This window comes from Pteronotus mesoamericanus, unplaced genomic scaffold (genome assembly GCF_021234165.1).
Source record: "Pteronotus mesoamericanus isolate MK-2021 breed Mesoamerican mustached bat unplaced genomic scaffold, CSHL_Meso_final contig_78, whole genome shotgun sequence".
Classification (NCBI taxonomy): domain Eukaryota; kingdom Metazoa; phylum Chordata; class Mammalia; order Chiroptera; family Mormoopidae; genus Pteronotus; species Pteronotus mesoamericanus.
In genome coordinates this window covers 17,905,277-17,920,570 of record NW_026555258.1, presented here as the reverse complement: position 1 = coordinate 17,920,570, position 15,294 = coordinate 17,905,277, and the positions used below count along the sequence as shown (strand labels likewise).

General features: G+C 46.7%; 1 protein-coding gene across 1 annotated transcript in view; it reads left to right on the top strand.

Annotated features, from left to right (window-relative positions):
- The first annotated feature begins 8,860 nt into the window (after positions 1 to 8,860).
- Positions 8,861 to 15,294, top strand: part of SNX30 (sorting nexin family member 30) — a 90,424-nt gene continuing 83,990 nt past the window's right edge. The window contains exon 1 of the mRNA XM_054584514.1: positions 8,861 to 9,126. Coding sequence (XP_054440489.1) covers positions 8,971 to 9,126 — 156 coding nt within the window. The 5' untranslated portion in view covers positions 8,861 to 8,970. The remainder of the gene's footprint in view (positions 9,127 to 15,294) is intronic.

Below are 15,294 nucleotides of genomic sequence, written 5' to 3'. Positions count from 1 at the left end.
TATCTGCAACCAGTTAAGACAGCTGTGCCTTTCTACTCTGAATTCCGCTTTGTTCACTCTTCCTCTTGGGTTGGATGGCCTTGGAGTGGTTGTAGGCATTTTTGAAAGTTGAGTTGGGATGTATCTATTTAAGTTTAGCAGGATGTATTCAGCAGGTTCACTGTAGCTTCAGTGCATAGAGGGGTTGTTAGGCATCCTAATGTAGAAATAGCTTCCAGGTATACTCAGACAGAGGACCAGAGGTCACATCATGAAATGAACTTGTCTTATGACACCTGGCACCAGCTGTATAGGGATCTAGAGGAGAAACAGAGTTTGAAATGTATGAAGCCAGAAGCCTGTCTGTAGGAGATGCTTCCCATCATCAGACTCACAGAGCTATAAGCTAAGAGCTCCATTCTCACAGATGAGTAGCCAAAACCAAAAATTATCTCCTATTAGGACTATCCTGGATAAAACGGTACTTACAATTATAAACTCCACAAAAAGGTTGTTTTTTTTTTCTTTCTGGTGGAATTTACCCAAAATAGTAAGAATGAATGTCTGGGTTTATAGGCTAAAAAAATCTGTAGAACTTGTATAGGAAGCAGATATGTTTGGTGGCAAGCCATATATTTTATGCCTGTCAACATAACAGATTGAATTTAAAGCTGAAAGAAACTTTTCAAAACTATCAGTAATAAACAAATTTCAATCAGCCATGCTAGAAGAATTCATTATCTTTCTGTTCTCTCTATAGAAAATAGTTTTATAAAATTGTTGTCTAATGAATAAGTTCTTAAAGAATATGCCTCAAAAAAACTATGAAAAATAGTATTGCAGAGGTGTGTCAGGCAGTAAATAAGTTTTAAAAAGTTTTGTGATATTTGTGATATTTATCAGTCTCATAAAAAATATAATTGTGGTGATCTACTTTCTCATTCTAAATAAATATTCACCTTTGGACCAAGTTTTATATTTAAAATTTTGGATTCTTTTTCTTGTAAATGGCTCCTAAATTGTTTAAATTTCAGGCCTCAGAAAGTGTGAATCCTCACCTGATTCTAATTTATTGGTCCTTCCAAGTTTGCCAGTAGGATACATGAAAATTGTATCTTTTGCTTGTGTTGACATTTCATGGATGTCTAGTGAGATCAAACATTTTTTTTTCACATATATGTTGCCCATTTGTATTTCTCCTTTGAATTGATCACCCATATCCTTTTGTCCACTTTTTTATTGTTTCTTATAAATTTGTAGGGGCTGTGTATATAAAGGATATTAATCCGTAGTGGATCATTTGTGTTCCAAAGAATTTCCTCTAGATTATCCTTTGTCTTTTTTGGCAATAGCTGTAGTGTGTTCTAATTCAAATGCTGCACAATTTTCCTTTGTATTTATTGATACTGTGTTTCCACTTCTGTTGACCAATAAAAATGGTATCTACTTAAGGTATACAATGTACTGTTTTGGTATCTGTATACATTGTGAATTGATTATCACAATCAAAGTAAATAACATATCCATCATATTACCCACTGAAAGTATACAGTTCATTGTTTTTTAGTATATTCACAGAGTTATGTAAACATCTCCACAACCATTTTTAAAACATTTAATCATCCCCAAAAGAAACCCTGTACCCTTTAGCTATCATCCGCAATTCCCCATCACAATTTGTCTTTTGATATGTGGTATTTTTAATATCAAATTTCCTTAATTTTCCTAGAGTCAAGCATCTTTATATTTTCTTTTTCAGCTTCTAGGTTTCCAGTTTCCAGTGTAGTCTAAGGTCTCCACTCTCTCTAAGACTATTTAAATATTCTGCTACTATTTTACTTTTACATTTACATCTTCGTCTGGAATGTATTCTCAATTTTTTTCCTAGCATTTAATCAAGGAGACTCTCCCACTTCTTAACCAGGTCTTGAGAAGAAATTACCATACTTAATAAGGGGGAAGTTGCTCTTGGAACAGAGTGCGGGAGTAACTACAGTGAAGAAACCTGGTAAACACTACCTGGACCACATACATAATCAAGGCTACCATCGTGATGATAGATTGTGTTGATAGTATATACCGTTGATGTGATAGGAAGAGAATGGCCCTTCACCTCTGCAGTCTAACCGTGAGAAGAACACCAGACACACCCAGACCAAGGGACGTGCTGTGAAATGCCTGATCAACCCTTCTCAAAACTGTCGAGGTCATTCTAAGAAGGAAAGCCTGAGGGACCACCACCAACCAGAGGAGAAGAGGCATGCCTGCAAAATGTAATGAGGTACCCTGGGTGAGAGTCGAACAGAAAAAGAACATCAGGGGAAACACTTGTGAAATCCAATTAAGTACACAATTTAATTTATAGTATTGTACCAGCATTGGCTCCTTAGTTGTGACAAATGTACCATAATGATCTAGGATGCTAACAGTAGGAAATGCTGGGGGAGGAGTTTGTAAGGACTCTATAGTATCTTTGCCACTTTTCTGTAAATCTAAAAGTCATCTAAAATAAAACGATTAAATGAAGAGGGAGGAGAAGATACTTCTGCTGGCCACATTCTTCCTTGGGGAGCACACGTAGGCCAAGAAAGCATCCTACCTTCTGACTATCAGAGGTGATGTCTCTACAGCCTTGTGCTTAATTTGAACAAATTATATGGGTGGGTCAGAAACAAATTTGGAGAAGTCATGTCCCCGTCCAGATTCCTGAAGCCAGCTCAGAGAAGCCTTCCAGAACAGCTGATTCTGGCTGTCCAGGCCACTCCGTGCATCCCATCCCTAGAAGCACAATGGCTCACAGTGGTATCCCGCCCATCCCCCCCCACCCCAGCATACTGCTTGGGATCACCAGAAGGCTCATTTCCTGGACCTGTTGTTCTGGTTCTTGAACTCTGGCTCTTCTCTTCACTGTTGACACTTGCTTTGAACGCCCTCCCCTTGCTTTAGTGACCAATTCAGACCCCTTACCCTGTTTTGTTTTGTTTTGTTTTTTAATCTCGGCTCCTCACTGAACTCTGTACAACCTCTTGGTTTCCGCACCACCTGAAGCTGCAGATGGGAGAGATTTTTCCCACTGTCTCTCACTGCCCGACTAGCCTCAGGCCCCTGGGTATCATTTAGAAGGAGTGGACAGCGTGTAGCTTCTCTTCTCCGTGTGATGGGACACCATCAGCAGCAATATCTCTACTCTAGGACAGAGGAGCTATCCAGATGAGAACAGCTTTTAAAAAAATACTATTCCCTTCTATTGGTAATTATACTAATATATCAAATTATTATTTTGTAGCCTACGTTCCACTTTGTAAAGGGAGCAGTGACATGATCTAGTTTCCGGTGTCCTCTTCCATTTCCTGATCCCCAGAAAGTACTGGCTGTGTACCTATGTAGCAACACTCCAGGGGGTTCTGGGTAGTACTGGGGCGGATGGATGGACCGAAGTCAGCAGAGCAGACCATAATTCTGAGGCCGTACAGAAATCCCGTGGTCGAGGTGAACCTAGAACTCTGCTCTCGCTTCAGTGTTAAATTACTTGTGTCATCAATAACCTCCTAAGATCCCACTCTGAGGGACTGGATATGTGGCTTTTCCTCGGAAGAACTCAGGTCTGCTTTGCCTTGGTGACAAGAAGCAGCTGAATGAGAAACTGACAGCCTCACAAGGGTGCTGACCCAGAGGAGCCAAGAAACACCCCCTGCACTAGAAGTTTGGAGCTGAATGAACCTTCATTCTAGTGTAGGATGGCCGTTCTGGTGTAGGCCATTCTAGTGTAGGTTTAAGAAGAAGTCGTGTAGAGGCATAGGTTTGATTTTGAACAAAATGAATATTCCAACAGATAAAACTTCTGGAAGATTCTGTCTCTTGGCTGAAGCTCAAAGGCTGCTATTCTAACAAGCAGAGAGAATCAGATTAATGGGTGTGTAATGAGTGCAACTTCCTGAATTTCCCGTTTTCTTCATGAGTGGCGGTGATGGTGTGCTGCCTGCCATATCGTAGGAGGCCCCAAGTAGGGGCAAAGAAAACCAAGCCTCCTGCTCTACCAATCACAGACTCCTGAGGTTTCAGCATAATTAATTACCTCATCTAGCTGGGGGTGATCTCTAAGATATCATTGTAATATCTAAGACTTTTTTGCTCCATCCAAGAATCAATTTCCTCTTTCCAGAATACACGTGATAGAAGAATGGTTCTGCTGCGGAGAAACATTGCTACACACAAAGGGAAACTTCTTAGATTCTTTCCTGCCTGCTTGTTGTATTTCTCATCTTCTAAATCTCTATGGATGACTTCAGCTGCATGTTACAGGGATACCAATTAAACTGCCTGAGACCAAAGGGGCGTTTACTGTTTACTTAAGAAGACTGGAGTTTGGTGCAGTGGCTCAATCGTGCCATCGAAACACAGGTTCTCACCCTCTCAGCGATCCTCAGGGTATCAGGGATGCCTCCACTCTTGGCCACAAGATGGCTGTAGCAGCTCCAGGCATCCAGTCCTCACAAATCTGCATTTGTAGGGAGGAGGGGGGAGGGAGGGAGACAGGACAACAGCAAAAAGGGGCAAATAACTGGTAGTCAAATAATAGTTGCTAATCTCTCTGTGTCTGTCTGTCTGTCTCGCTCTCTCTCCCCACCCACACACTCCTTTACATTTTGGCTTTATTTAAATTATATTCCCAAACCCACATGTGAATCACTATACAATCCGAATGGAAGGATACTTAGCAATAGCACTAGCTGGTTGGCCCTGAGCAAATTACTTAACATTTCTGGGCCTCAGCTTCCTCACTGATGAAGTTAGGGCCACACACTCGATGCCTGTGTATGTAAATTTATATAAAGAATGCTGATGTGAAGATTCCTGAATCCATCTTTTGATGAATATACACATGCATTTCTGTTGTGGTCTGGGAGCGAAACTGCTGGGTCATATGATGCCCGGATGTTCCTCTTCTAGATAGACTGTAACACTATCGTGGAGCACACAGTCAGGAAATAGGTTTTTCTATCCTACCCAAAATTCACTGTTAATAGACTCAGTGCCAGAGCTCCCTGTACTTGTCGGCTCAGTGTCTCCTCCAGCCCCAGCTCTGTAATGGGCAGCTACCATGAAGAACACATACACACCCACGCAATCCAGAGCCTACTGGTGAAGAGAGCCAGGTAGTGGGTGTCCCTTGTGGTGGTGGTGAATTGCATTTCTATGGCCACATGAGGCCCCATTCCTAGTTGTCTATGTGACCAGCCAAAAGTTCTGGGGCTCTGGAAAATATTCACTTCATTGTGAGGCACTTCACAGCCAGCACTACAAAATGAATCTGTCAACAGACAATTGCGTTCATGCGAGCCCTTCTAAACTTTCAGCACCTGGTAGATCCTCAGTAAAAGTAACCATAAAAGTTTAGGGGTAAAGGACTCTGCAATAGCATTTTGTAAGAGAAATTTGTGTTTTGAGCACTTTTCAGCAAACAGGAGATTTCTCCAAAGTCAGCACTTAAACTACTATTTACAAAAGGAGGTTTGGAATGTCAGTTTCTGGTTTAGAGAAGTGGGTGGGGCTCTGAGAACAGTGTTCATCAAAGCATGAGCATCAGGTGGGCGGTTGTTAAAAAAGTTAGATTGCAGTTCCTATGCCAGAATCAGAATCTCTCAGAAATTTGCATTTGAATACTCACAGGTGGTTCTTAGGCACGAGTCCATGACCTGGGCTGCATTGCCCACTGCAGTGGGTCTCCATGGTTTGGGGGCTGGGCACTCCCATATAGAAAGGTAAAGGGTCCTATCATTTAACCACAATCATCTCTGCCGGTTCTGGGGCAAGGTCCAATTTCTTGTTTGCAAAGCTCTTCAGGTCCTGGCCTCAAGTAGACCTGCTGGCTTTTGCTTTTTCCTGGGGCGTCGTTGGCTGAGTTAAATTGTCCACACAACTTTGCCTCCATTGGCGTTGGCGACAGGGGCCTTCTCAGTTGCCCCTCTTGTTTGAGACAGCCCTCTGTGGCTTTCTCCATGTCACTGTGAATGCTCTTTGAAAACCTCCTTTGTCCTCATCAGCCAGCCACTTCAGAAGGGCTGGTGTTATTCTGAGGCCGGGTTTGTGATGCCATATAGAATAAAGCTATGATTGTATTCAAAACCAGAAGAGGGTGAGCAGCTAACACAAACATGAATACAGCCTAAGCACGTGCTGTACCAGGGGAGACAAAGAGACAAGGCTCTGCGTGACTCTGCTTTGTCTCTGAGATCTGGGTGCTCATGTGAGGTCCTCACGGGCTTGCTGGTGAGGTTTACAGGATTCCAGCTTGGCCAACATCAGATTCTGGGGCCCGGAGCCCTGTCTCCTGGAAGGCACCCGCCCCAAGGCCTAAGATTCCCAGTGGCTGGGGGAAGGCCCCCTGCTCTGTTCTTGGGTTCGGTGGCATCCCCCCGATTCCCCCATGCATATAGTTCCAGGATGTTCTTCCTCAGAGCTCAGCCCTAGAAATCCAAGCTTTCCTCCACAAATTCCACCAAACGCTAGAAATTTCTGTCCTGATACAAAAACTTCACGTCTCCTCCTTACTACCATGTTGCTTTGAAAACTTTTAGTAAAAGCACAGTCACATACCCTGGGACACTTAGTTATTTCAGTGACAGTTTCCCACCACAAGGAACACTGAAATACAACAGGAAATGGTGAGTATGAATAGGCAGTCTTGGGCTAAAATTGAATGGTGGAAGCTTTGTAGCAAAATGTTTTCCAAAGAAGTTGACTTTCTTCAGTTTTCATGACTACCCACTGGATCATTGCGGCCACATGCCACTGACCAATCAGGAAATTGGAAAATAAACTGTTTCATATGGCCTTTCAGGGATTCTGGGTTTTTTTCTTTTTCTTTTTGTTTTGTTTTGGAGGGTTTTTGGTGGGTGCCATAGAAAAATGGTACTCTGACCCAAACTGAGCAAATAGAAGAATTTGGAGTGCAGCATGTTTCATTATGAAACCCTATGATGATTATTTCATAAGAATAGTAGAGAAAACCTGACAGACAGGAAAAGGAAGGGAATCAACATTTAGGGAGCATCTATTCCACACCAGCATTTTTCTAGGAATGTTAGAGAATGCTATTTCATTCTCACAACCACCACCTAAGGTATTTTTTACCTGTTCCCTGTGCTTCTTTTTAGGTTAGAAATCAGGTTCATTAAGATTAGGCAACATGCTCATGGTCACTCACTTGTGGTGACTAAGGAGAAATTCAAAGGTGGCTCACTTTTCACCCTCCCCTGGTGTTCTGAAGAGAAAGCTCTGTAGAGTCTTAATAAGATCTCTGTCATGTTTAAGGCAGCCTGGTTGTTAAAATAAATAATGCCATTCAATAAGAAACACCTATGCTATACATCTGTAGAACACTCATTTCTAGTTATATTCATGTTATTTATTTCAACGCCAATCAGAAGAATGGTGGATAGGTCTGTAGTAGTTGTTAAGTAGCTGTTGAACACAGAAGCTGATTTTACCCGACTCCAGGAGAACCAGACTTTGGCACTTCTGTGAGGGAGAGGCAGCATTTAAAATTGTTCCCAGTGTCCTCTGAGTCCTAGTCTCCCCACAAGGCAGACACAGGTAGAGGAGGTAAAAGGTGATTAAGTGAGGACTCAGGCCTGATGAATTACACCAGGGAAAATAAGGAAGATCTCTGAAGCTCTTTGAGTCTCTGAGTGCTATTTTGGGTCAGCTTCAACTCTCTGCATTCCCCTCCTTCTGAAGTTATCACTCGTTTCTACACCAAAGTGGGCTGTAGACCACAGTGAATCCCAGCTTCAAGATTGTTAGGTGAAATGGGACAATTTCACAATAAGCCACCCTACCTGTTACTTAACAGGTATTAATCTGTTTTTGCCTGGATATCCTCTAGTGACTTGGCCCTAAAAACAGAAGTTGCAGAGAAGTAAGGTGGGAGAAGGAAGTGAACTTCCATCCCAAAGAGCTGAAGTAATGTCTTAACTATCTCCATTCTGCTGGCAAATAAATAATGCCAAGAACCCAGCTAGGCCAAAGGCCTGGGAAGGAAGCACAAAAACATGAAAAAAGAGCTTAAACCTCACAGTTCTCTCAAAAGGCAGTTCAGTCAAAGTGTGAGTTTAAATGTCACACATCATTTGCAGCACTCTCTTTACTGATGCTCACTCTTCTGAGGTTTAACCTAACAGAAACCCAGCTTAGCTGCAGAAGCAAGATACCACGGGGATCTCAGCGTGCATTGCAAGAAATTCCACGCAGTCTTCATGACTTGTGGTTCTCTCTCTCCTTTGAGCATAATAATAGCACTTTATGCCATTCTTAAAATATGCCTCGTAATCTCTGGATTATTTTAAAGGGCAGACGATCTCAACCCACGTGCGTGGTCCAAAGCCCCCAGACACAAGCGTGGCTGCCCACGGGCGCATCAGTAAGCGCGGGTGGAATGGAACAGCAGGATCCTCCAACGTCTTTTTTCACCTCTGATTTCCGTTAAACATTTGCTCTGGGGACAGCGCGCAGTCTCTGCAGGGCCGGTCTCTCCGAGGCGAGGTTGGACACTCGGAGGACAGCAGCCGAGGGCTCAGGGCGCACTTCCTGCGGGGCTGCGGGCGGGGACAGAGCCGCCCGCCTCCCCGTTTCCCCCCTCCCGGCCACCCCATCTCCCTCCGCCTCCCGGGGCGGCCGAGGCGCCGCGGGGGCGGGGCCGCGCGAGGCCGGGCGGCGTGGCGGTGCTGGCTGGCCGCCAGCGGCCAAGGTGCGAGCGGTCCGCGGCGGGCTCGGGCGCGGAGCGGGGGCGCGCGGCGCGGAGCAGCCCCGCCCAGCCCAGCCCGGCGCGGGCAGAGACGAGCCTGCGGGCGGCGGGAGCGGCGGCGGCGGCGGGTGCAGGGCCTCCGACAGAGCAGCTGCGGAGCGGGGCCTCGGCCCGGGCGCTGGGGGAGCCCGCCTCTCAGGGCAGCAGTAGGAAGCGGCGGCGGCGCGTCCCAGGCGGTGCACGCCATGTCGGGCGGGCTCCCCAAGGCCCTGCCGTCCACGGGGCCCCACTCCCTGCGCGACATGCCGCACCCGCTGGCCGGCTCCAGCAGCGAGGAGGCCGTGGGCGGCGACAGCACGCCCAGCCCGGACCTGCTCTTGGCCCGCAGCTTCGCCGACAAGGTGGGGCGCGCTTAGCAGGGGACTGGGAGGTTCATTTCTGTCCCTAAGGGGATGATAGATTCCGAGCTCCCTTGGGCACCGGGCCGCGCCCACCCTGGCGCCCCTTCCCGGGGGCGGGCGTGCCCTCGCCCCCAGAGCCTTTGGAAAAGGCGTTTCCTCTCTGTCGCCCCCGTGGGGTCGCAGCCGCAGGGGAAGCGGCCAGACAGGACGGGCTTGCCCGGCTTTGACTGGTTTCGAGCGCCGGTGACAGCTGGTGGGGAGGGGTCCCGCCTGCGGGCTGGGGCCGGAGGCGTGAGTGCGGCGCCCGGCGCCTGTGTCCTGGGATGGGGTCCCAAGTTCCTCCAGGGGCATCCCTGAAGGCTGAGCTGCGGAGTAACTTGTAGCTCCTCCAGTTTGCCGCGGCTGCCAAGAAGTAAGAGTTAATGGTTTTTTGTAGCAGGACTGGGCAGCCTCGGTCTTACTGCCAGTCATCTTCCTCCCCGTCTGTCCCGTGGGGAGGGATCTTTGTCTAGGTTTGTTGTGTGCCCTGACGAGTCACCTGACTCAGACCCCAGCCGGTGGTGGCAGGAGGCTCAGCTGCGGTTTTCGGTCTGGGTCTCCCTTCACCTCTGGAGGCCTCCCACATTGTTTAGGTTTGGCAGCCGCTGGTTTTGTGGTTGATGGAAGGAAAGCTCGCCCTCTGACCTTCTTTGTGCAGAGTGAGGCTCCCAATTTTCTTAGAGCAGCACAACCCTCCTGCTGCTTTGAGAGACAGCAGAGTCTAGTGGGGGCAAAGGGGCCGCATCCCCCTCCCCTGTCGCCATTTCAGCGGCGGCCGGGACTCGAGCCGTGATTGTGTTAGCGCTGCTGTTGACACTTGTCACTAATTGCAAAAATCAGAATTGTTCTCAGCACTTGTGATCAGTATTTCCTCCTCCTAGTAAAATGTGAAGTGAATTCCTTCTTGTCCTAATACTAAATGAAATTAGGGGACCTAACTTTCTTTTCCCCTTATATGGGAGGGCGTGTGGTACAAGTAAAATGAGGACGCCTGCACTCAAAATAGCTGGGAAGGGGTGTTTAGTATACTTTCCTGAGAGAGATCCTAAAAGCAAAGAGTGGGGAGTGGGGGATAAAACAGTAGGAGTAAGAAGACTTAAAAAGCTGATTAAACCAGTGGTTTGAGCAGCTTGAGGGGTGTGTGTGGGGGGGGCTTTTTGTGATTGTTTTTCTTTATTTTATAGACTATAAACTATATGAAGGCTTGTGTTGCTTAAAAATACCTTCCCCATATTTGACACTCAATAAGTAATTGTTGAAATGTCTGAATGAATAATTTGTTGCTTTTTTATGGAAAGAGAAATTATCCTACATGTATGTTGGTTAGGAAATCTTTTGCTTTCCATCTCAGGTCTTTGTAGGATAGTAAATTAATTATCTATTGCTGTGTAACAAAATACACCAAAATTTAGCACCTGAAAATAGTACCTGAGGGTCAAAAATCTGGGAGCCATTTAGCTGGAGGGCTGTGACTCGGGTCTTTCATGAGGTTGTTGTTGATGAGGGTTTCGGTCATCTGAAGTCTAGACTTGGGGAGGTGGGCTTCCAGGCCCACTCACTTGGCTATTGGCAGGTCGCAGTTCCCCTCTGTCAGGCTGCTTGCCCTGGCGTCCTCCAGAGCCAGCGATCCCAGAAAGCGAGAGCGCCCAAGATGCAAGCCACAGTCTGTGTAACCTAATCTTGGAAGTGGCAGGCCTCTGCCATATTCTGTTGGTCACATAGACCAATGCTGGTACAATGTGGGAAGAGGGTATGAGTATATCAACAGGTCCTCAGATAACCTGGCTTTATTATAGCATTGATGAGCTACTGTAGGAGCTTAACTCTTGTTTATATAATTAGGTTATGGTTTTGTTATATGCAAGTTTCACTTGCAGTCGCAGAACTGATCAACAACATTAAGTTAGGGATCACTGGGGCCATCTTGGAGGCTGGCTACTACAGGTGGCAATTTTAAATATTTGCTTAATGATCCACCGTTGGAGGACACCTTACTCTGAAGTATGGGCATTTTACTGATAAGCACCAGGAGGACAAATACCCTGTACCACCAAGATCTTACTGATGAGCAGGAAGTCAGGCCCAAGTCTAATTACTGCTGCCTGCCTTTACAGAGACACTTCTGTGTGTGAGAGAAAGTCTTGAAGACCTTATTATTCATTATTGAATATTTAATAGGTCTCCTTATAGCTGTAAGACACATCAAAATGACCTGACTCCCAATGGCCTGATTTAGAGTGAGCCACTTCTCCTGAGAGGCTAAATAATGTAATTTCTTTCTCTGACTGGGAGTAACATTTTCCTTGAATCTTGGCATGCATGTGTGTTTTCATAACTGGAGAAATTTCTGTAGAGAGAAAGCAACAGGGGTGAATCAGCACCAGTGGAAGGAAGGCTTCCCTTTGCCCCGCTTTCTCTTGCCGAGGCAGCGTGGAGGGCAGGTAGGAACGGTGAGTGCTCTGGTGTGTCTTTACAGAGCGGCCTGTTCTGTTGCTTTTTTGAGTATTAGGTTTGTGATCCCGGATGCTGGCTTCGGAGTCAGTTGTGGGCTTGGAGAGTGAAAATTTGACAGGCTGCTTAGAGTGCAGGGTTATTCTGCTGTGTGAGGGGAACTGCTGTCTGCGGGCCCAGGTCCGGCAGAAGCTTCTAGATGACCTCTGGGTGCTGGGAAGGAGGGAAAGGCCATAGGTGATGGCCTCTCCACCCAGAAAACCTAAAATCCTTAAAATCATGAGTGATGGGAAGAGTCCTTTCTATCTACCAGCGGTTGCTAGGACTAATTCTTTTGATGCCAGCTAAACTCAATAAGCCTTTTGTCACTACATTCTTCATCTCCACCTAAAATGTAAGTAGGCTACCCCGGCTGGTGTGGCTCAGTGTATAGAGGACCCGCCTGAAAACCGAAAGGTCACGTGTTTGATTCCCATTCCTGGCCAATGTTGTGTTTCTTTCCCTCTCTTTCTCCTTCCCTTCTCCTCTCTCTCAAAATAATTAAATAAAATATTTAAAATGTAAGTACACCACTGGCCCATCCCTTTAACTTTTCATCTGCAAGCGGCTCTGGGCTGCTTCTCCCCCACCTCAGCCCCCAACTCCTGAGTGGCTCCCAAAGCTTAACATCAAGCCCTCTCACTGTGGTTAACACTCCTACCCACATCCTCAGCCTCTTTACTGAACTCTTCCACTACTTCCTGCCCTCGAGGTCACTGCTTCCCCTGAAGTCTTTGAAAAAGTTCAGGAGTGTGGGTTAGTGTCCTCTCCCTCCTCTGCCTCTGTGAAGCAAGTTCTGCTCCTTTGAGACTCATGTCATTTTATTTGTTCATTCAGCAAATAGTTGAGGGCCTGCTAAGAGTCATGCACTGTTCTAGGAACTTGAGGTGAGTCAACCAGTTGGAGACCCCTCACCCCCGCATTGGGTATGTTTAGTGAGCACATACTATATTATGTAATAAATTCTATGGAAGGAAGCAGCAGGAGGGCAGGGAGCTGTTTGGGATCACTGGCCATGGGGATGGGGATCGGCTAGGGTTTAGTGAGAACTTGAGGTTGGAGCGGAGACTTGAAAGAGGTGAGGCAGTTTGCAGGCGGCTCCCTGGAGGGGTAGCCAGGTGGAGGGAACAGCCACAGCAGAGGCCTGAAGGCACATTTTCGGGGTGTCAGGGAACAGCCCCGAGGGCAGTGTGGCTAGCGTGAGTGAGCCATGGAAAAGTCACAGTTGGCAGGCATGGTGTGGGGGCCTGGTAGGTCAGCCTGAGAACATTAGCCTTTGCGAACCATTGCAGGGTCTTGAGCGGACGGAGAGTATGGTTTGGCTTCTGTGTGGAAAAGGATCACCCAGGCTGTTTCAGGGAGAATCCTTTATTTGACTGGTCGACTGAGTTAGGCTTCTTTTTGGTTAAAAGAATATTAACTGAAAAGCCCCAGGTATTTGGCTTTAGGGGTGGCTGGAAGTAAGTATTCAAATGATCTCGGGAATCTGCCCCTTTCCTCTTGGCTCTGCTCTCTTCTGTGTTAGCTTTATTCTCAGGCTAGCGAAGGAAGAGGTTATACAAACAAGCTTCCCAGCGCTAGCAGAAAGAGCACCTCTTTCCTGATAGTTCCAGCAAAAGCTTGGGCTGGCGTCTCATGGGCCTAAACTGGGTCAGGTGCCGAAACCAGTCTTTGTAGTTCTGATTGCCCAGACCTGACACGGGTCCTTATGTTTAGAGCGTGGGGAAGGGAAGTGTCTATCTGTATGTTTGTTTGTTTTAACTGTGAAATGTATATACAAACTATATAATAAAATATATCTGTATGACCTAAGGAATAAAATGTATCTATATGGTTGAACGAAGAATAACATGAACACTCATGCTCTTATCTTGCAGATTAAACTAAAATATTACTAATAATTTTGGAAGTCCTCCCAGTATGTGAGGAGGCAAGGGGCTTCTAAAGCAAAATCAAGATGCTGTTATTAGAAGAAGTAGGAAACAATGAATATTGGACAAGTAGAAACAACAAATGTCCATTACAGACCTTCCACTACCTTCTTCTTCCCTGTCGTTTTCTAATTTCCCTCCTCCTCACTCCTATTCATTAAAATCTTTTGGCCTCCCTCCCCCCAACTCACTGTTTCTCACATCATGCCCTCATCTGATGGGACTCTGTCCAAATCTGCAAAACTCTGTTTTTTGACCCTGTTTCCAGTCACCTTCACCTCATTTTTTGGAATTCAGCTGCCCTCTCCCATGGCCACACCTTTGTATTATGGCACCTAGAGCTGTTCCTGCCCAGAGGCAGTGCCACCGGATGCCATCTTTCCTCGCCTTACCCTCTTTTCAGTAATAACTGACTGGCCCTGTTCTCTAATTTCCTGCATTCACCTGCCTCCTTTAGATTCCCTGGCTCACTTTGTCCATTGCTGTCCTTCTTTTACACCCAGCCTGAAGCATTCCATTTTTTCATGTTTTTTGCCCACACCTACAGTGTCTGAAGGCACCTCGAGAATTCCTGCTCACGTATAGCCACAGATTCCAGCTCCAGCTGGGGCCTCGACGGTGCTGGGCGGTGCCGGGCTGCCCTACTTTGCACAGGAGGACCCCATTCTGCACGGTGGCTAATCTGCCGCTTCTCTCTGTGCCTCATGCCCTCTGCCCTTTCACCCAATCACCCTTCTGCCCACAGCATCATTTTCTAGCTTAGAGAAGACAGAAGTCATAGTAAAACTTCTTTTCACCAGTCTGCAGATGGATCCAAATCTGTAGCTGTCCTTGCTCTCTTACCCCCGTTGCAGTAGAAGAGATTCTGAACGGACACGGGACTATACAGCCCGTCTCCTCGGTCTCAGGAAGTCCAGACCCTGCTCCGCTGTCCCCCTGCCTCACTCCTGGGCCTCCAACTCCCTCTCAGCTGGCTCATTCCCATCAATATTTAAACGTGCTCAAGCAGCTCTCAATTCTAAGACAAAGCAAGAAGAAAGAAAATGCTGCTGCGATGGTGCCTTCTCCTCCATCCCCTGCCTGAGTCTGTGGCTCCTCTTCACAGCCAAACTTTTTGAAAGAAAGGTTTGCTCCTTTTGTCTTTACTTCTAACCTCTGGCTTACTGGCCAGCCTTGTGCTGTGTGGCTTCTAACTTTTCCTATGCAAGGATCCTCGTGACTTCCTTATTGCTGAATCCAGTTGATGCGTGGCATTCCTTATCTTACCTGACCTCTTGGTAGCACTTGATCCTGTGGACAGGATCCTGTGGGCACTCCCCGCCCCCCTTCTCCCCCCGCCTGAAACACTGTCGGCTTGCCGCTGGGATTTGGAGTGTGCACTCTGGAGCCTTGGTGTCTGGATTTGAATCCCAGCTCCACTACCTACAATCTCTGTAACAGCAAGTGATTTTATCTCTCTGAGCCTCAGTTTCCTCGTCTTAAAAAGGGGACAGCAGAAGTGCCAACATCCCAGGGTTGCTGTGAAAATCCTGGGAGTTCATTCCTGAAACACTACAACATAGTGCCATGAGGAGCGTTTGGTATATAGTGGGCCTTTTGTAAATGCCAGGAGACAGTGGCGGTGGTTTTTAGTCCTAGTCTTCTTTTGACCTAGACTCTGTCAGTTTCTGTATTAGTTGTGGTCTGGCCAAGAAATAAACGCACTGTA